Source organism: Lepidochelys olivacea (assembly GCF_965140295.1).
Source record: "Lepidochelys olivacea isolate rLepOli2 genome assembly, chromosome: 2".
Lineage (NCBI taxonomy): Eukaryota > Metazoa > Chordata > Testudines > Cheloniidae > Lepidochelys > Lepidochelys olivacea.
Genome location: NC_140412.1, coordinates 113816151 through 113837716, shown reverse-complemented (window position 1 = coordinate 113837716; position 21566 = coordinate 113816151). Strand labels below are relative to the sequence as shown.

General features: G+C 39.4%; 1 protein-coding gene across 8 annotated transcripts in view; it reads left to right on the top strand.

Moving 5' to 3' along the window:
- PHACTR1 (phosphatase and actin regulator 1) overlaps positions 1-21566 on the top strand; it is a 430561-nt gene that overhangs the window by 317619 nt on the left and 91376 nt on the right. For all 8 annotated transcript variants that reach the window (XM_084619601.1, XM_084619600.1, XM_084619598.1 and 5 more), the window contains one exon: positions 8601-8681. In XM_084619601.1, the coding sequence (XP_084475727.1) occupies positions 8601-8681 (81 nt within the window). The remainder of the gene's footprint in view (positions 1-8600; positions 8682-21566) is intronic.

Below are 21566 nucleotides of genomic sequence, written 5' to 3'. Positions count from 1 at the left end.
ATGTATCAATTGTTTCTGTAAGGAAGACATTCCCTTCTTCTGTTGTCACACAAGCACATACAACAGAATCATTGTGGACATTGCTCCACCCATCAAGACTCAGGTTAACAATTTTACCCTCTAGACCTTTTGCATACTGCTCAATTTCTCTTTCATACACTTTATCCAGCAATTTCCCTGCGACATCTGCTCTGTTGGATGGACTGTATCCTGGTCTTAACGACTGAACCATGTTAATGAAGTGTGGGCTCTCAATCATACAGAAAGGAGAGTTTGTTGCATAAACAAACCGGGACCTTTTTTTCATCAATTACCTCTTTGTGTAATTTGCTGGTTCTTATTACAAACTTCTCTGTGGTTGTTTCTGGATGATGGAGATTTTGTTTTCTTTTTGCTACAGGTGATAATATACTGTGGCTATGTGACATACATGATGTGACTGAAACACTATAATTGGCGGATAACTCTGAAACTATAGGAAATTATGGTGATCTTGAAGGTGGATAGTCTTCAGAATCCTGTATGTTGAGGATGGATTCTCCTAAACAAAATAAGTCAATGCAGTTATTTAATTATTACCATACTGCTCATTTAGTATTACTCATTGCATTCACTGACACTCAGTACTACTTTAAAGGTGAAATTGTAAAAGGAAGATCTGCCTTTTTCAGCTATTTATTTTTTATCACAACTGCATCTAAAATGGTAGTACCATAGAGTAACAACTATATTTTTTGCTCAAACATGAGAATTCAAGAACAGACCAGAAGGAAGACAGGCAGTCCTTAAGAAAGAAGTATGAAATAAAAAAGTTTACCAACCTGAAGATCCTGCATGTTCAGACATGTTCCTTTCATCATCTTCAACGCAGCTTCCTCCTGAGAAGGAACAATTCTCATGATGTTGTTTCATTGAGGCAACCAGACCTTGCATTTCTTTGTTGTACTGTTTGCATTTTGCACACATGCCTGTCGTACCCACAGGTAGAGGAACTTCATTAAAATATTCCCAAACTGGGTCTCTTTTACGGCCTGCTGCCATTATAGGTTTTCCCTTCTAGTGAGAGAATGGTATGGTAGATCTCAAATCAATGAAGACGACACTCAGAAAGACCTCAAGACTTCTGGAATATGCTGCTCAAACAATTTCACTTTTGTTTCTACTGTCTGTCCTTCCCTTCTCACATTTATCTCCAGACTTCTTCTCCTTGTCCAGATCTATTCCACCCCCAACAATCTTCTATTCATTGAACTTTTTGAAAGGTAAGGGATTGACTCTGTGTACACAAATTTGCAGAGGGACAATAGGGTTGAGGTCTGTTATTTCTCACCTCTATATATTCTTTATTTATTTAAAAACATTTTTGTTGTTAACAAGCATGTTATCTCTGGAGACACAAATCCAGTTTGAGAACTGCAAAACTAAGCATCTCTGATGTTATCTTCTAGACAGAGCACTGAGTCCCATTGGGTAGATAGAAAGATTAACCTAAATAATCTATACAGAAGCTCCTGGAATCCCATAAAATTGGGTCCCTAATCCATGAACTATTGGAACTTATTTACAAAACTTTTCTTAAACATTACATAGACATTAATATATTGTCTCATACTATAGAATTAGAATTTATAATCCCTATTCCATGATGAGATATCTTTGAGCTATAAAGTATCTTAATTAAAACTATCCTTCGATAGGTTTTTTCCTCAAAAAGCATTTTATCAAAAAATCCAAATTTTTAATTTTATTTTTAAATCATTGATTTTTATCTACCCTGAAACCATGCAAAACTGAATGAGTTTGTTCAGTTTCAGTTCTAAACAAGACAAAATTCAGTAGTTCAGCTGAGCTTACTTTGACTTTAAAGTTCATTCAAACCACAGACCCAAAGCAAAACTCAAGGATGTCAACTCATATGAAATGAAACTAGGATGATCAGATGTCCCAATGTTGTCAGGACCATCCCAATAGTAGAGGCTTTGTCTTATATAGGCAACTCTTACCCCATCCCCACTCCTCCATCCCAATTTTTCACACTTGCCATCTGGTCACCCTAAATGAAACAAACCAAAAATTAATTGAGCCTCCTGTGAACTGGAACCTGTGAGTTTTGCCCTGCTCTGTCTGAGACTTTCATCCACGTTATTTCTCTTTTCAAAACTACTCATTTAAATCAAACAGGATACTAGCTGACTACCTAGAAACTCCATGTGTGTGAAAAACAAGTTTCAGGATGTCTTAATACACAGTTTACTGGTGCCTCTCATGTGAGTATCTCATGAAAATACATATCTCTCCTCCTTCATAATTCTAAAGGGAATGGTGCATGTTTGTGTATCTTCACACCATGGAGCCAGTAACTTACATTTATTTTCTAACTATCCATATTTGGAATATTAGAAAATCAAATTCCGAATATTGATTCCAGATATAGTTTACAAAAGAGAGAGCTCTTGCCATGTTGTAATGACCTCTGTTGACTACATGACCAATGAAAAATACAGTAGTCTTTAAAAGGAAGAATTCAGACTAAGCATGCCACAGTGTTCCCTTAGAGGAAAGCCCAGGGGGCAGCCTTACACAAGAGCAAGATTAAGATCCATCTGCCTAGAGCAGATTATTTTGAGTGTTGATTGTCATCCCTGTAGTTTAATCAGCAGCATGGTATGTTGTGCAAAGGGTGGCAATCTTCTCTCATATATGTGTTGGGGACGCTGATGTGCTACAGAGGTGACAAGCTTGGTCTGGGAGAGATGGGTAGGAAGGGTTGATTGGCTGATGTTTCCTCAATACATAAATGTCTCTGTGGCGGTTTAATGCAGCAGCTTAAGCACTGGGCACACAGGCAGCTGTATGCTTCACCTTCTCAGCTGGAAACAGTCCCTGATCACTGTTATCGTGGAGCATAAGGGTTTATTAAAGGAATAAAGACAAAATAGTGGTATGTTTCCAGAATGAAGGGGCAGGAAATCCTTGTGACCTTGTCTAGACTGTTCTGATTTTCATGGATCAGACACAGAGAAAAGGGCTACTTGAATAACAGAGGGGTGACCCTGCTTTTAAAAAGGCTCAAAAACACTGGCTCAGAAATGTAAATAAAAATATTTCTTATCTTTAATTTTATCAAACCAGATAGGAAACCGTATACTGTAGATCAGAGTGGCAAAATATGCTCTCTCTGTGTGCCCATGTGCGTGTCCTCTTTGTCTACAAACCAGCAACTGAAAATTGGTTTATTTAAAAACTAGTTCATTTATTTTGATAGCAGAATAGCATTTTAAAACTTAATTAATTCCTATAGCAAGAGCTTGCAAATGATTCATATCGTCCTGGAAAAGGAACCATATTGTATGAATGGACAAAACAAGGTTAATCAATATATCACTAGTAAAAAATCCAATGGAAGGAATACATCTTAAATATTAATTATACTTAATTTTCCCCATCACTGAAGTTACAAGGTTCTCAAGAATCAAAGGTTAATTCATAAAGGTCTTTATTTTTCTTCTCTGATGAATAGATCCCTTCTAAGTGCATAGTGAATAACTTTATCCTGTACCAGCTTCCTCCTTTGAAAAAAATCCTTGGCAAAAGAGCTTTCAGTCTTCGTCAGGGTAATTCTGAGCTCTGCAGGTAGTTCACATTGTTCAAGCTGTTAGTTCGCTATGAGTTTTACCCATAGGCTTTATGAACTGTAAGTTGTGTATTTGTGATTATCTCACCCTGATTCCACAGCACCTTAAGGAGAACATGCACATAAATATACAGGACTTGTTTGGTGGGGAGAAGAGTCCTAATAAAGAAAAATTATTGGTTCTTGAGTTTTAATATCATCAGGTCCTGCTGTCACTCAGAGCTGTCCTTAGATGAACAGCCTGACAAGCCCTTCCTGTAGATATTTTGGTAACTAAACTCTGGTTCAGTAGGGTAGGTGATTAATTCTTTGAGTGTAGCTGCCAAATCCTTTCTAATGGACACAGGAGACTTTTTTTTAAAAAAGAGCAAAGTTCTTGTTTTTAGCCCAAATTTTGAACAGAAGCTTTTGTATCATCTTCTGCTGTGATGACTATGACAAGCACAGCTTTGTTACAGGGACTGTGAAGAAGCTGGTGCGCAGACAATCATCCTAAACAATCTATGATTAGACTTCTACATAATTTAGCCTAAAAAAATAGTCTCTCTGTGTGTGTGAGAAGCATTTCTCTCTACTTAGCTGTCTGGCTATCCAATTATTTTGAAGAGGGGACTCTGTCTGCTGTGATTTTTTTCACTATTTCTTGTCTTTCCGATTAGGACTGTTTGACTAAAACCTAATATCTGCCTCTCTGAAATGTTGACTTCTATCCATGAAATTACCTTATTCCTTAACACTAGTTTTGATTCCGCAGGGTGTAGAATGGCGTGGGCTGAAGCTCTTCACTTATGCTTCTTCCTGAGTATAAAAAAAATGCTACTTGTAATGCCTTACGGAGTGACCTATGGACTAAACAGAGAGAGTATGTGTGAGTGAGAGAGAGAGAATAATTTGGTCCATCTGCACATGTATGTACTGTGCATGCACACACCCACACATATTCCTGTGTGTATACATATGTATATAGATACAATATACATTGGTTATCTAGCTGCCCAAGGTACAGTTTACTATATCAATTTTTCAAAATATCGTTTAGCAATACTTGACACTTTCAGTATCTCCATTCAGTGAACAGTGCTGCTGCCTGTAAGCAGGTGTTGTTATTTTGGTGATATTTCTTCCAGCTTGGTTTCCTGTAGAGAGGTACCGTTAGGCAGAGTGAATGCACTTCCCTGTTTAAATGAATGAGAAATGAGAGATTTTGTTGAAAAAACAGTTCAACAGGCTTACGTTTTTCCTATTTATTTAAGGCCACGTCCTGCACCACTGAAGTCAGTCAGAGTTTTATCATTTAGTTCAATGGGGACAGGCTCAGGACCTCACTGTGCTCAGTGTTTAAAAAGAACAAAGCTTTAAAAACAATGCCAAAACAGGGCAGCATAAAATCCCACCTAATCCAAGGAAATATAAAATGGCAGGGTCTTGAAGCATTTACTCAGGCAGACTCCCACTGAAGCCAGTGGGAATTTATCCTAAAGAGGACCTAAGCAGCTCAGGCAGCCCCTGGGCCAGCTGCACCAGCTGCTGCTGGGGCAGTCTTGGCCTCCCCTCCCCCCGGGCCTCCAGCAGCAGGAGTTTGGGTGGGGGGTGGCTCAGGGCTAGGGATTGGGGTGTGGGGTGGTGCTTACCTGGGGGTGGGGGCTCCCCGGAAGTGTGACAGGAATGCTCCTCCCTCAGCTCCTAGCTCCAGGTGCTACCTCCACCCGCAGGCACCACCCCCACAACTCCCATTGGCCATGGTTCCCAGCCAATGGGAGCTGCAGAACCGGGGCTTGGGGTGGAGCAGAAGCAGCACATGGAGCTAGGAGCTGGAGGTCGCCGCTTCCCGGGAGCCATGTAGGGAACCTGCCCCAGCCCCCACAACCCCTCCCAGGCCACACCCCTCCCCTGCATACCCGTGGTGCCCCCCGAGGGCGTGCTCCCCAGAGTATCCATGGCACCCCCAGGGCTGCTCCCCCAAGTCACCCCCTCCCAAGTTTTACTTAGGGGCATATAGTAAAAGTCATGGACAGGTCACAGGCAGTAAACAAAAATTCATGGCTCATGAGCTGTCCATGACTTTTTCTAAAAATACCCGTCACTAAAACCTAGCCTTATTCATAATCAATGGAACTTCTGCTAGTGATGAAAATCTGTAGGAGTTGTGCTCATTAACCTCCTTTAGGATGACCAGATGTCTTGATTTTATAGGGATAGTCCAGAGATTTGGGGCTTTTAGGCTCCGATAACTCCCCCACCTCCGTCCCAATTTTTCACATTTGCCATCTGGTCACCCTACCCTCCTTAGAGTCCAAGGGTGAACTCCTGGGCCCATTGAAGTCGATTGCAAAACTGCCTATCACCCCAAGGGGATAAAAGACCCAACTGTCCCTCAGTTCCTCTCTTCTAGCTGTTGGGGAGCCTCTCCATGCATGTATCTCATGTATCTTGCAAAGTTGAGTTCGCTGTTTTTATTGTTCTGGTAGTTAATAACAGTTCATCATTAGAAAACCTGTTGAACTGTTAATTTGGCTTTTTGATGCTTCTTATGGGATCTATTGAATTACTTTTTTAGCCTGTGTAATCATTTTCTGGTGCTTGTTGGCCTATTTTGGCTTCATTTACTGTTTACTGTTTTGTCAGATAATCAAGACAAATAACCAGGCTTTCAAAAATGCAAAGCCCTTGATAGCAAGATGTGTGTTTCAGCTTATTTAGATCCAACACTCAGCAAAATGCACAAAGTGTAAAATTTTCAAAAGGGCCAAAGTGACTAAGGGTATGTTTACACTTTGAGCTGCAAGCGTAAATTCCAGCTCAAGGAGACATACTCTCGCTGGCTGTGCTCAAGTTAGTGCACCAAAAATAGAGAGTAGCCACAACGATGCAAGCAGTGGCCACTGACTTGCTGTCCTGAGACCATATCAGTCAAAGATGCTGTGCATGTACTCAGGGCGGCTAGCCCCTCTTGCCACGGCTATACTTCTATTTTTAGTGTGCTAGTTTGATCAGAGCTAGCACAGGTATGTCTCCTTGAGCTGGAATTTGTTCCTCCAGCTTGGAGTGTAGCTGTACCCTAAGGCTCATTTCAAAAGTGTCTTAGGTACTTAGTAGTCTAAATCTCACTGAAAGTCAGTGGGATGTAGGCTCCTAAATATCGAAGTCACTTTTGAAAATGTTATCCATATAGTATAGCTATTAGGTCTCTTGTAAGAGATTTGTTATGTTAAATGTAGAGGGTGATCAAAGCAGCAGATAATATCATCTGGGACATACATATAGACATAAAACTGTAGAAGGTGATGGGGTATTGGGTCTGAAGCCTTCTATTCCAGTATAGAGAACAGCCTTTAAAGGCTAATTGACATTAGAGGTCAATTGGACATGTTCAAGATAATATGATGATCATTCTGGGATTTCAGTGTGTAAGGAAATGTAAGTGTGTTTAATATACACAAATGTTCATATATTGCTTTTTTTCAGATGTTAGATGTTGACGACTTGTTTTTATTTTTTTATCTGGAGAGATATATAATCAAATCTAAATATTAGATAAAAAAGGAGAGACAGAAATTACTTCCATCAGACACCGTACCTTTTATAAGCAGAGTTATAATAGGCACCAGGGCCCAGGCCTTAGTATCTTAAAACTGATCATCACACAGCATATATCTAATAGCAAACAAGTTGTCAATATAAACCTCACCCATCCTCCAAGTACGCAGTGTCTCCTGACTTGAGGAACAGAGAACTCGCAGCCGCACAACCAGTGGTTATGTTCTCATGTTTGGAGGGCAGGAAAAGTCATTTCAGTGCCTCTTTCACTTTAAATCTGTCTTGCACAGCTTGAAGTTGCTTCCTCCCAGTTCATTTTTTGTGTGCTGGATCTGACAGGAGAGCATATGGCTCTAGGGATTTGCCCTTGACTATGCTTCCTTTTTGGCAAGCTATGCCTTGGTTTCTCACAGAGCACACAAAATCTCAGCAACCCCTATGCATCATTTTATGCACCCCTTGCTCACTCTCCAATACATGCCTGAATGGACAGATAAGGCCAATTACTTTTTGATGTCTTAGTTAACTGGACATTGCTTTAAAATTATTGTTGAACTAATCAAACAGCGTGATTCTATCTGTCTTTCTGGTGCCCTGATCACCATGGTATCTAGGCACCAAAATAAGAATTATAACGTGTTTGACCAGATCCTTAACTGGTGTAAATAAGGGGAGCTTCATTGACTTTAATGGAAGTTCTCTGATTTACACCAGATGAGGACATGGCTCTCGTTCATCCTGAACATAGCCTATTCTCCACTTCCCCCTTCACGAGGGTTGTATTTCACAAGACTCCTTTCTTTGGGAAGAAATCCATAAGAGGAAGGGGACTTGCCAGCATAAATGTCACTGCCTCCTTTGAGGAAAGACCTCTTCAGACATGTCTTGCATTGTGCCATAAGGGCCTGAATTTACTCCCGCTGAAGTTAATGACAAAATCCCCATTGACTTCAAAGATGCAGGTTCAGGCCCTTTAAAGGAGCTACGGCATGAGCTCATCCTGATCTGGTATGGGAAGGTTTCACAGCCAAATGCCATTCACTGACAGTGCTCCTTCAAATCTCTTTCCATCTTCCCTTCTCCCCCCTTCCACGTGAATTATACCCCATTCTCCTCATTGTTCCTAATTCTCTCCAATATCCTAGGCTCATATGTTTGATGAAGCAGTGAGAGTACAGAAGTGCACCCCAATAAATCAGTCTGTATTCATTTGTATCAACAGTCATGTTACAACTACCAGCGGAAATCTACAGAGTTGTGGCTGTCTCTGTTTTCAGATACTAATGGGACTGACTTTTGCCATTGACTTCAACTGGACAAAGATTTGGCCCAGAGAGTAAAAATAAATGCTATAAAAAGCACATGACCTTTCAAAATTGCCTTGGCGTTTATTTTTGTATTTAATCGTACGTTTGTCCTTGCATTGTAGCTCTGGAAAGAAAAATATCAATGAGGCAAAGCAGAGAGGAGCTTATAAAACGAGGAGTCTTGAAGGAAATCTATGATAAAGGTAAGAGATACTTGTCTACTCAACTTTAAATTGACAATACTGTATGTACAGTCTTATGGCCTGATCTTGTAATGTTATAATACCAGTAACTTCAATGGCCTTAACTCGTGGTTTACCTAATGAGATCCAAATCAGGCCTTCATACTTCTCTTTTAATTTTACTTAGGTTTGTCACTTAGAATAATTGTAAAAATCATCTAATGAGAGTTAAAAATTAAACATGCGTAAAGTAGTTGAAGGATAAATTATATCCGTGTTTGGCAATCACTCTTCTCTTACTAACAAGGACATAATGAAGAAAAATGGAATGACCCCATGGTGCTGTTGATATCAACATTCTGGCTGAGTCACTGCTGGATTAACTATTGTGGAAAGGGAAATCATTTACATTGCTTTGGATTGCTTAAAGCACAGGGCACCACAGATTCCCATGGCAAATCTGAAAATCCATAATACTCATGACCTGGATACTTCACAAATGTGACAAGAAAAATAACATTCACACCCAAGAATGAAATTTCATTGCTTTATGTCATCCCATTTAAGTAAGGGAAAAAATACACGTTGCCTATTACGTATTTGTCAGTCGTCTAACCTCTCCTTCAGTTTGTTCTGTTGTTTCCTGTGTGAAGAGCACAAAGATGATAATTCAGCCAAGCACTTAAGCCCAGATCCACACAGGTGCTTGGTTGCCTAAACCCCAGATTTAGGCACCTAATCTCATCCTAAGGTGCCTTTCAGTGCCTACATCCCAGTTTTGGCTCCACTGTGATTCACAAACTCCTGCCAAATCCAGTAGACACACAAATTTACTCAGCGCCTAACTTTTCAGGGTGAAAGTTCCGTCTGCACCTAAGTTTTGGCCTCTGGGCATACCTCACTCTTGGCATCCGGATGCCTATCTCCTACCTAAGCCCCAAAGTGTTTCACAAGCCAGGGTAGACAGGCATTCACCTGTTTAAGTTGTGTCTGGGGCCCAATCTGGTAAGAGGCCTCTGAGCACACCTCCCGGATAGTGTGCCATTCAAAACCTGGCTGGAGAAGGAGGAGGTGGTGGTGATGCTGCTGCACACCTAATAACATTTAGCCCAATGGCTATGGGAGGCCCAGGTCAATTCTCCCCCTTCTTGATGGAGAGAGAGGTTTTGAACAGGTGTCTCCCACCTGTTAGAAAAGTGGTCTAGCAACTGAGCTATGGATATTCTGATATTGGGGCTCCCTCTATCTCTCCAGTTGAAGCTGTTCCATTATGGATAAATAATGAAAGAATGAATAGAGCTGGGGAACTGGACCCTGGGTCTCCAGTGTCCCAGGTGGATGCCCTAACCACCGGACTACAGAATCATTCTCTCTCTCTCTCTGGCCCAATGGCTGTTCCACTGTGGATAAATATTGAAATAGGCCACCTCATCGTCGTCTTCATCCTGTTATTGTTTTGTGTGGAGTGAGTCAGGCACCTAACTCATTCCCATCCCACAGATTACAACCATTTAAGTGAATTCAAAAATGACAGTGTTTGTAATTAAATTACACATTTTAGCTTGTTTGTTTTAGCTACTTTTTAACACTTTATTTTTAGCAGTACTTCTGCCTTACTCTTTGCCCTTATTTCTGTGAAGTAAGCTCAGATGCTACTTCATTGTGGAAGCTTGCAATTCTTGTCCACTTAACTAATTTTATATATATCTTCGGGCGTCACCAAGAAACATGAATAACTCCTTCCAGTGATTAAAAAAATAGTCTGTTGCACTAAATATGTCATCAGGCTAATTTCTATGCAGATGGAAGTGGGGTTTGGACTTGGGCTCAAATCTGAGTCTGAGTTGAGGCTTAGTGTGCTGTGTAGACATACACTAAATGGGTCTGTCTAAGAGATCCTTTCTCTCATCATGGCCCAGAGCTACAATTGAGATAAGCAGAAGCGCTAGAGCTGGAATCTGATTGAATTAGGACTCCCCTGCATTAGAACTTACTCCCCACCTTGCTCCGGGAAAGGCTGAATCTGATGACCTTTAAGACATGTTGCAAAGCTCATCTTTTTTTTCCCCTGAACATTTGAAATGGGCAGGGGAGACCTGTGAGGGTGATTTACTGTTGAAGAGGAAAGGTAGTATCAACGGTTCGTTTGCCTGGTTTGCTAGTTGGGGATGGCTATAAGGGCTGGAATGACTGCAGTTTAGTTATAATGGGGTGCATTTTTATTTGTATTTTAAGTTATCTCAAGAGGTCTTAAAGCAGATGGAGGGTGGGTGCTCTTTTTATAGGCCCTAATTTGGGAAAGCACTTGAGCATATGCTTAAATCCATCCCTGTGTAGTACAGCATTTCCGCTTATGCTCAGTGCTGTCCTGAGTAGGTTATGCTTTCCTCAATTGGGACCATAGTACATATATCTAAATAAATAAACAAACATCTAGTATTTAGCACCACTAAAGAGGGCTCACTCTACACTGATAGCAAGAAAATCCAAGTGCAGAAGGAAAATCCCCTTCCACACATACATATGTGACATTGTCTTCTGTAATGAAATACTATATCATCAAACACTATACCTATCATTAGGAACTGCATCCCAGCGCCTCTGAAAATCAGACTACTTTTATATGTCCCCAAATATGGATTTGGGTGCCTAAAATAGGACACCTAAGTGTGAAAACATATGCAATTGTGAGGAAAAAGAAATAATGCATAGTATTAAAGTAATGACCTACTGCACTTTGAAATACAGGATTATGAAAGGTTTCAGAGTAACAGCCGTGTTAGTCTGTATCCACAAAAAGAAAAGGAGTACTTGTGGCACCTTAGAGACTAACCAATTTATTTGAGCATGAGCTTTCGTGAGCTACAGCTCACTTCATCGGATGCAGCATCCGAAGAAGTGAGCTGTAGCTCACGAAAGCTCATGCTCAAATAAATTGGTTAGTCTCTAAGGTGCCACAAGTACTCCTTTTCTTTTTGAGAATTATGAAAAAACTCTGTGTGTGTGAGACAGAGAGAGAGCGTGCTTGTTTACTGTACATGGTGGTGTGTGGTGGTAAACGGTTTTATTGGCATGAGTTTGTAAGATCTGCTCACTATCCTGTATTGTACTACAAGAGCAGATAAGGCAAATCACTATAAAAGAATATAACATATCCTTACCGGAGGCTGTGAAAGGGGAATTCAGGACAAAGAGGATTACTTGAAATCCAGGGACTACTGGAATAATTTATCTGTTCATAAGGTAACCAGTTGTTTGAATATGTTGTTTATCCTGGCAGAAGCCATAAGTGAGTTATTTTAGGTCATCACAAACCTGTCCAATAAAACCATTTTTCACACCAAACAACATAATTCGTTTTAAATAAAAAGAAAAAGATATTGGATTGTCATATAAAGCTTTACAATATTTCCTGGTTTCTAATTTAAAAAGTTTTTTTTTTATTTTTTTGCATGCCTCTGCAGTAAGATTACTTTAATACCATGGACAGATTTCACAGTGGCTGAAATGTTAGAATAAGGCAAACACTTACATATGTGCTTGACTTTATGTTTATGAACATTCCCAGTGACTTCTGCTTCTATCATGTGACATCAATGGAAGTATTCACCTGCATAAAGATAAGCATTTTTCTGTGGGCTTGGAGGCTTAATTTTTCAATGTCCAAGAACTCTAAAATAGCTTTCCTATTATCAAGAAGGCATGATATCATGTGACCTGCCAGGGACAGGTAAAAATATGAGCCACAGACCTTCAAGTGGTCCAGGGGCAGATTTTCCATTGACTTTAATGGAAATCCAACACAGGAAACAATTTCAGAATTTAATCACTGGAACTTCATCGGAAAGCCAAGATTCCTTTAAATTAATTATATATCCTTTAAATTCACTTTTCCACGACTAAATATACTTTACCATGATGTTAGAATTTTTAAATGTGTCTGATTGACATTTGTGAGGAAAGATGGCTTTTATTAATATATATAGTTTTTGCAATATGCTTTGTAATGTGGTGTGAGCAGAGAATGCAGAATCACCGTAATCCCATTACCCATTTCAGCCCTTGCTACAGCCAATCTTCTGATCTTCACGTCAGATTTTCCATGCCAGTCGTCAACCTGGAGAGAATTTTTACAGTCTGGAAATCAAAGTTCCTATCTGTGCAAACAGCATCACTACTGCATTTCCATAGCTTCATACTTTGCTTTAGTCATCCACAGTTTGTTATAGCTTTAGAATGATTTAATATAAAACATTGTATAATAGTTTTTAACACTGCAAAAATAAGCCACGAGCAGTACATTCTACATCTGTAGAGAAGATTTAGTTTTTGAAAAAGAGAGCCAAATTTTTAAGTTTTGAAAGAGAGAGAGAGAGAGAGAGAGAGAGAGAGAGAGAGAAATTGTGTAGCCTGATCCAGCTCCCATTGGAATCAGTGAGAAGACTCTTACTGGCTTCACTTGGAGCTGGACCAAGAGGACCACAGTCACTTTAATAAAAGTGGCCTTGTTTTCAGAGGTGTTAAGCACCCGCAATTACCAGTGAAGCCTAGATTATGTCTGGAGAGAGGAGTGCATTGTGGGGAGAAGGAAGAACAGTAACAGCCAAACTCATGCATCTTCCTGCAGTAAAATGCAGTGACTAATAAGACTCAACTCTCATAGAAAGTAGTTGCCTGTATCAGTGTGCTGGTAGAGAAATTTTTGTAAACCCTGCATTGAAGAGGAAACATCTTACATGGGAGAGTTTTACAGTGGATATTTTTAGCTCTAATTTCTGACCGTGAAAATGTTTACTGCCAACACTGGTATTAGGAAATTGATGAAACCTTCCAACTCTGGCTTCTGCAATTAATTTATAGACACACAGGGCCAAATTCTCTGCAGATGTAGATTGGCACTGCTCCATTTACTTCAGTGGAGCTATGCTAATTTACATCAGCAGAGAATTTGGTCTGCTAGTGACAGGGAATAGGTTTTGATTTGTTTTAAAAATTGTTTTAAAAATCCTTACCCATATGTGGATGTTTTTTCTCTACAGCTAGATGTATGTAAAAAGAAAAAGAGAAAGCAATTGATTTATTACTAACCTGTCCATTTGAAGTTAGAAGAGCAGGAAATTAAAAAAAAATCAAATGTACAAAGAGGCTAATTTTAAATAGCACTGTTTAAGCCATTTTTAAAAGTGACTGTAAATTTAAAAAAAACACTTTTTCCTCTGTTCTGACAATAACCATAAATCTTTTGAGACAAAAATCCTTTCACAGTCCTGACTTAGAGATGTGTGTGAAAAATGGCCTTGTAATGGAAGTCTTGTTGATCATCTCTATGTAACATAATAAAGGAGCAGGAATCAAAATGAACCATGTTCCCCATTGCAGTTTAACAAAACTGATACTTAGCCAAATGAAAACACTTAGGAAAAGGTCCCTGAAATATGACTGAAAACAAAAGTTAGGACGTTGCCCAAAAGATTTGTCCAGACTTTTAGGCTGATCAGCTGAAAATCTGCTGTCAGTTTTGTTGCTCAATGAGGGCAAGAAAGAAAAGCAACAAGGTGTCTGACTGTGTGGAAAACGCACCTGTGCTTGCATGTTGATGTCAAAGTAGGCACCCGGGTCAAGGCTTAAATATTAGGTCTCCTGCAACTTTGGTAACACCAAGGCAGAAAACAAAAAGCTGTAGTAGTTAAGCCTCACAAGGCATCAAGATAGAACATAGTGTACCATGCTGAATAATTGCCCTCATCGTGTGATAATGTTCTGGCTTGTAATATGGTATTGTCCTTCAAGAAGCAGATGAAAAGTTGTCCAGAGTTCCTCACCTGAAAACAAGCTGTGGAAATTCTGCTCTTCCTTTGTATTTTATTTTTTAGCTTTTCATGTCAAGAACAGCAGAGACAGCATATAAAAAACTTGGTTGTGTATCTCTCTTCTCACAACCTACAAAACAGACGATGACCTTTGGTGTTATATGATTCTGCCTATCAGGAGGCAAGGATGCAAAAGAGTGAGTCTTCCTCTATGCAAGCTCCAGTCTCCCCACCACCTCCATCATCTTCTGGTTAAAAAGATAGGAGTGTGAGAATTGGCACCAATCTTTGAAAGGAAGAAGGGGAGGCTGTAAGATGAGAGAACATAGTGAAAATGGAATTACTAATGAGTAATTTTCTGTTGTATGTTCCTTTTCTCCGATCCTGTGGGACAGTCAGAAGGAATTGGTGGTGGACCTGGCAAACAGTACTCATAAAGAAGGACCTTATTGTCCTAATTGTAGTGCCTTCTTCCCAAAGGAAGCATCTTCTGCAGACAGTAGGTCCCTGCCTCCCTTTTTCATAAGATGAGAGCAGAGCAGACAGCAACAAATAGAATTTACAAATGAATGAGTTTTTTTCCTTTTATGTTCATTAAAAAGACTCATACTTAGCAAAGTAAAAATAATATAGATACATTGAACTGAGTACCTAAAATGCTGGATCCACAGCATGCTTTAGCCTCTGCCTTAATATTATCTTGGATGAAGAAAAAGCAGGATTAGAGAGCTGGCTTCCTGCCTTTGTCTCACAGCCCTTTCAAGATATCTCACTCCTCCTGTCCCACTGAGTGCTTGGTGACTTTTTTGATGATGTAGTGTCATCTGGCAGGTGAAATCTAACAAGACACAGTACATCACAGTGCAACATTTCAGATGCAACATTCATGGAACAAGAAAGGTGTTTATCACAACACTGACCCCATATCTTAAATCATTACAAGAGAAATCACTCAAGAATACACTGCATGAAATGACCAGGCATTGGCAAGGAGTTGGCTAAACAGCTTAATCGGTTTTAAAAAGAAAAGGAGTACTTGTGGCACCTTAGAGACTAACCAATTTATTTGAGCATAAGCTTTCGTGAGCTACAGCTCACTTCATCGGATGCATACTGTGGAAAGTACGGAAGATCTTTTTATACACACAAACCATGAAAAAATGGGTATTTACCACTACAAAAGGTTTTCTCTCCCCCCACCCCACTCTCCTGCTGGTAATAGCTTATCTAAAGTGATCACTCTCCTTACAATGTGTATGATAATCAAGTTGGGCCATTTCCAGCACAAATCCAGGTTTTCTCCCCACCCCCCGCACAAACCCACTCTCCTGTTGGTAATAACTTATCTAAAGTGATCACTCTCCTTACAATGTGTAGTTTCTAGGATTCTGTGATTGAGTCTATGAAAGTACAAGCCAGGGTTTGCAAGTACTGCATATATTTAAAAAAAAAAACTGTTTGATTAGATTCCTGCTGCTCTAAATGGTTTGTGGTAGATAGTGTTGTGAGTTTTAAAGTATAGCCTGTATCTGCAATGCAGCATTTAAAAGAACCCATTTTTTTCCTAAACCAGTCATTACACATTTTAAACTGATTATCTGATGTCTGCCACTACACACAGATACACACTCGTATCTCAGACCTTATTCCCACTGCCTTGCATCTTGTGTAGTGAGTTTAAAACACTATCAGACAGAATTCCCCCATGGTACAATTTTATATCCACTTTTCACTCACCCTGTGCAGTCATAAGTTGCTTCACAAGGCAGTAAAGATCAGTCCCTAAGAGTCCAAGGGCCACATTGTCTTACAAAGATTTGGTTGCACTGGCTATGGAGTAATTGTGGTCATGGCAACACATCCCCTCAACAGCCATCATCAGTGGGTCTCCTGTGTAGAGTTTAGTTTAAATTAAAGCTGCTACCTTGAGCAGCAACACTTGCCATCCCATGGGTGACATGGCCTGGGGACACAGTGGGCCAGCTTGTACAGAGAGAAGAAATTTTTGCACCCATTTATGTCAACACATGTGAATCTGACCCATTGACTCTGTTTACAGGCACATTTCAAACATGTCTGATGTTTGCTCCTGGGTCGGGTAAGCGTCCAAAATGTAAGAACTTCTCCACACCTCCCTCATTTTCATATAGAAAACAAACTGTAAGCATCATGAAAACAAGCTATCTTTCAGAATGTCCATTGTTCCACGGTTTCAGCCCCAGGAGTACTCTTTCTCATAGCAGTTTGATACCTGTTTTGTCTTCACTACCGACATTAAAGCGCTGCCGGAGCAGCTCTCTAACGTGGCTGTGTAGTCACGGCACCAGCTCTGGGAGAGAGAGAGAGCTCTCCCAGCCCTGTACAGAAACCAGCCCCACGAGGGGAGGAGCATCTCCCTGCACTGGTGGTCTGTCTACACTGCCACTTTACAGCCCTGAAACTTGCAGTGCTCGGGGTGTTTTTTCACACCCCTGCGCGAGACCGTTTCAGAGCTGTAAAGTGGCAGTGTAGACAAGGTTAATCTAGGTGAGAGTGTTCGTGAGAAGGAATTTATTGAACTTGAGGCTAACAGTTGCTTAAGAGATGTGGTTACAATGGCTTCATCAGAGAAGTGGTGGCTATCTCCACCTTCTATAGACTCAGTGTCTTTCTGCTGGTTTTAACAATATGAGGGACATTGATCCAAATTTCTGCTTGTAGCCCAAAGTGCCTTGAGGATTTACTGACCTTGAGTGTGTGAAACCTGCTGAAACTTGCGGAGAGAAGGTGCTGTGCCTCCTCCTACTAGGACAAGTGGTGGTGCTTTGTGTTTGTGTGTGGTGGAAGGGGGAGCCTCAGTAGTGCAGCAAGGAGGAGGGAATGTGATCAGCTGGACAGCTTGGTCACCTCCAGTATATCACTGTCAGCTAGAGTGTTGAGCTCAGAATACATTTCAGAACCCAAGGAAGTATTTGAAAGTTTAAAAAAACAAAAACAGAAGAAAAGGATGAAGCTGAGTGTATGCGCTGCAGATGGTGTGGCCCAATTATTAAATGTAAATATTTGTAGGATAATCGTTCTAATTCTACAATGGAAAATGGTTTATTCAAATGAAAAGTTTTATTTGAGGATTAGAGATATATTGTTTTCTGAAACTCAGAAGTGGCATTGTGTTTTGAGTTCTGTTTTAGTTCTGCAGCAAACCACACTGAGGAACAGAATTCAAAGCATTAGTCTACTGAATACTTTTCCCCCCTGTCTTTCCACCAAAATAAACCCTGATATTTACCCAGAAAAATTATTAGTAGTTTTTTGCACTGATTTTCACCTGTTTTTGTTTTTGTGGTAATAAATACTGATAAATTCTCAGGGAAAATTAAATAAAATAAAAACTGAAAACGAAGGGCCATTTCATCCCTAATAAATATGGGTACACAAAGCAATCATGGGCCACAGAGCAATCTCAGACATTTAAGAGTTCATTTCTTGGTCTCCAGAATATAGTACATGATATTTCAACAGACATGGCAGATTGCACTTGTCTGTCTGAGAAAAGGGTTGAGCTCTGACCTTAGAAATTCCATTAATTACTCATTTGTAATCAGTAGCCAAGATTTATTTAGAATAGATTTTGCTGTCTGCCAAAATAGTAATAAGAGTGATTCCCTAGGAAGTAATGAAAGAAATGAAAGATTCCTTTTGTTTTGAATGTGACATTGAAATCTTTAGAGCACATCACTGAAAAAATAAGTCTGGCTGCTTCCTAACCACAGTATTGCACCCCTCAGAACCAGCCACGCCCCAGTGAGTGTCCTTGCCTGGACACAGATTACCTGAGAGGAGGAAAATTTTCAAGGAGACAACTGATATAGACCTAAATAATCCAGTATACAGAATTATTATTTTTATTATTTCATTATTTGTTAGTGATAGCACTCAAACATAGAAGGTCCCTGCCCTGCAGCACTCAGTCTAAAGAAAGATAGACAGGTAGGCAGAGTTCCAGGAAGGCAAACAACAAAAAGAGTTTTCTATAAAAATGAACAAGATTTTGCTAGAGGTAGCTCAGCAGAAGTATGTTTTCAAAAGTTACATAAAAGTGGAGATGGTGGAGGCAGTGTAGAGGAGTTCAGGAGAATTAAACCATGCTTAGGAGGCCATGTCTTCCCAGTATCTGTTCTACATACTTAGACTTTCAGCCTCATGGTGTTACTTTTACAGGCTATGATGGATCAAAGTGTCAGTGTAGGATCTTCCATGTTATATAGTTTCCTCTATGGCCATGTCTGTTTTTTAAAATGACTAGTAGGTGTGCTATACCTACTAATTAGCAGAGAACAATAGCCCTCGTGTTCCTGTTGTAGAATAAATGTAAGTTATTCTGTTCATTGTCATTTAGCTAGAGTTCATTTATGTTCAATGTACATTTCCAAAAGCTCATGCGATGTTGGGGAAAGTAATTCTGCAGTAGGTAACAACATGCTCCATGCAAATATGCAAAGGATTTTGCAAATGCACAGAGAAACGAGTATGTGTAGTATCTTTATGCCTAAATTAATTCTAAACTCATACTTCAGGACTAAATCATTTTATACTTTGTAATTGCATTACTAGATTCTAACTATGCTGAAGTTAGATTCTTTTCAGTTGTATTTCATTTATCCAGAGCAGCTTTCAATGCACTTTAAAAAAATTAATTTGACTTTTATATCTGGTTGTCAAGCATACCTGTGAGCCAGGATTAATTCATGCTGGGATATTCTTGACTCTGCAAATGACCATTGTATCCAAGCCATTGATCTCTCCCTGTGCTGTTAACTAGCAGCCTTTTATGTTGCTCTGCTTTAAACAAGATCAAATTTTGGGCATACTGTTCAACAATGGTCCCTAAATGTCAAAAGACTGCAGCACAATGCAAGCACCAAAGGGCAATTATTGGGTTTTAGAAATTAAATGAAGATGAGTTCAAAATAAATAAATCTTACCACCAGCAAAAAGACTTCTTGTGTTTTGCTGCTATGCAAAAATAAATAAATAAAAACAAAAGTATTTGTGTTGTCATCTTGATATTTTTTCAAACACGTCTCAAATGGTAAATTTTAATACCACCTCTTAATAAGTGTTGAACACCTACAGAGACATGCTAAAAGCATGAAGTCAGTAGGACCTGAGGGTGCTTAGCTCTAGAGCTGGTCGGGAATTATCCAATGAAATATTTTTTCTATGGAAAATGCCAATTACAAAGGATCCATTTTGACAGTCTCCCAATTGAACGGAATGTTGAAAATGACTTTGTTTCAAAATTTCAGTTTATTTGTACTAACAACAAAGGTCAAAAATGGAAATCTAAATGATAAATTTTTGAGTGACCCAATTCAAATATATTTCAGATTCTCAGTTTGAAAAAAACAATTGAGATTTTGACTTTTCATCCCAATTTGGGACAAGAAAAAATATCAAAAGCTCAAAAACTGTCCCAGAATGGGAAAACATTTCCTATCCAACTCTACTCAGCACCTCAGAATTAGGCCCCAGATTTATTTTAAAATGTATTGTTTTTCCTCAAGCAAGTGAGTCTTGCTATTTTCATAGTACAAACTTTATTACCAGATATGGTCAAATTTAGCTCTAGATCAAATGAACGTATATTGAAATACTGTGTTTCAAATTGGAAATACTTGCACGGAAGAGCTGAGAAAATTGAACTTAGCTCTAACGCAGCGTTTCCCAAACTGTGTTCCACGGAACACTGGTGTTCCGCACGATGTGAATAGGTGTTCCGTGAAAGAATCGTAATTTAAAAAAAAAGGGGGTCTTGCACTTGATTTTTGTACTACTTTATACATGCTTTCCAGTTAGAAATTGTTAGTTCAAGTTATTTAAAATTTGTATTTTTGCTTTGTTTTATAAAATAAAATATATTTGAGCAGAAATCATGCAATTTTTTATTTGAAAACCAAACGACTACAAAATAATATTGGAAGTATTCCATAAATGTTTACAGGTGTTCCATGGCCAAAAAAGTTTGGAAAATGCTGCTTTAGTGGTAGAGTAGAACCCTGATTCTGTTTTCAGATCAACAGAAGTCATTCTACTGCCGTCAACAGAATTACAGCAGTCTAAAATCAGGGCAAGTGAGATCAAATTAAGGCTACTGAGTTAACAACTGACTAAAACCTACAGGTTTTATTAATATTATCTCCCCTTTCCAACTCAGCTAAGTGCTGAGAAAACTACGATTCAGGTTTCAGCTTCTTGTGATGTCACTGTGCCATGTGAGTTCTTGTGCCATGTAATGCTAGTCCTCCAAAAATCCTCCACCCAAACCAAGGAAGTCATGACCCTGATATTCCTAATAATTCCAAGGTTAAAAATAAGCAGAAGATCATCTTCATATTTCATAAAGGAGTCTTAAAGGTCACAAACATGATTTTTGAATTCTTTGCTGCTAATCTACCTTCAAACGTACTAATTGCCATTGTCCTGAGGCTAAACTAATGGACTTACGCTTTTCATTTCTTTCCAAACTGATATGCACATCTTAGCCTTCTAAGCTGGGAATGTACTTGTCAGATGATTCCTCTCACTTTGGTGATGTACATCTCTGTTTGGTGAATTGGAATGTAGCAGTGCCAACCCTAAGTGTTCAAAAATCATAAGTCAGGCCCCAAAAATCCTGATTTAAATAATAAGGTTTGGGGTCTTTCCATTTGCCTTCTGGCTTCTGAACTGTTAGGGTGCATTGGGGTCATGTGTGACACTACACCCCATATGCATCATGCGGGTACAGTTATGATATGGTTATGACATAATTATGATGCAATTTGTACAAGATGAGTCATGTAAGATGTCACTGGAAAAATTATGATTTGATGACTATGATGATCCTTTTTGTATGCATGTATTCTTTTTGGACCTGAAGTTATGAATTTTGAATAGGTATCTGTATTTCAAATGTGGTTACATCTGGGTAACACCCACTAGGCAAAATGCTTCCAGCCTAGAGAGCTGGTTGTAAAGAGTCTATTCGGGGTAATGGGTCATTAGGAAAAACAATAGGCCTTAGGAAAACTTATCCCCTGCCTGGTGAGCCTTCCTGTAAGTAATGGCTACAATG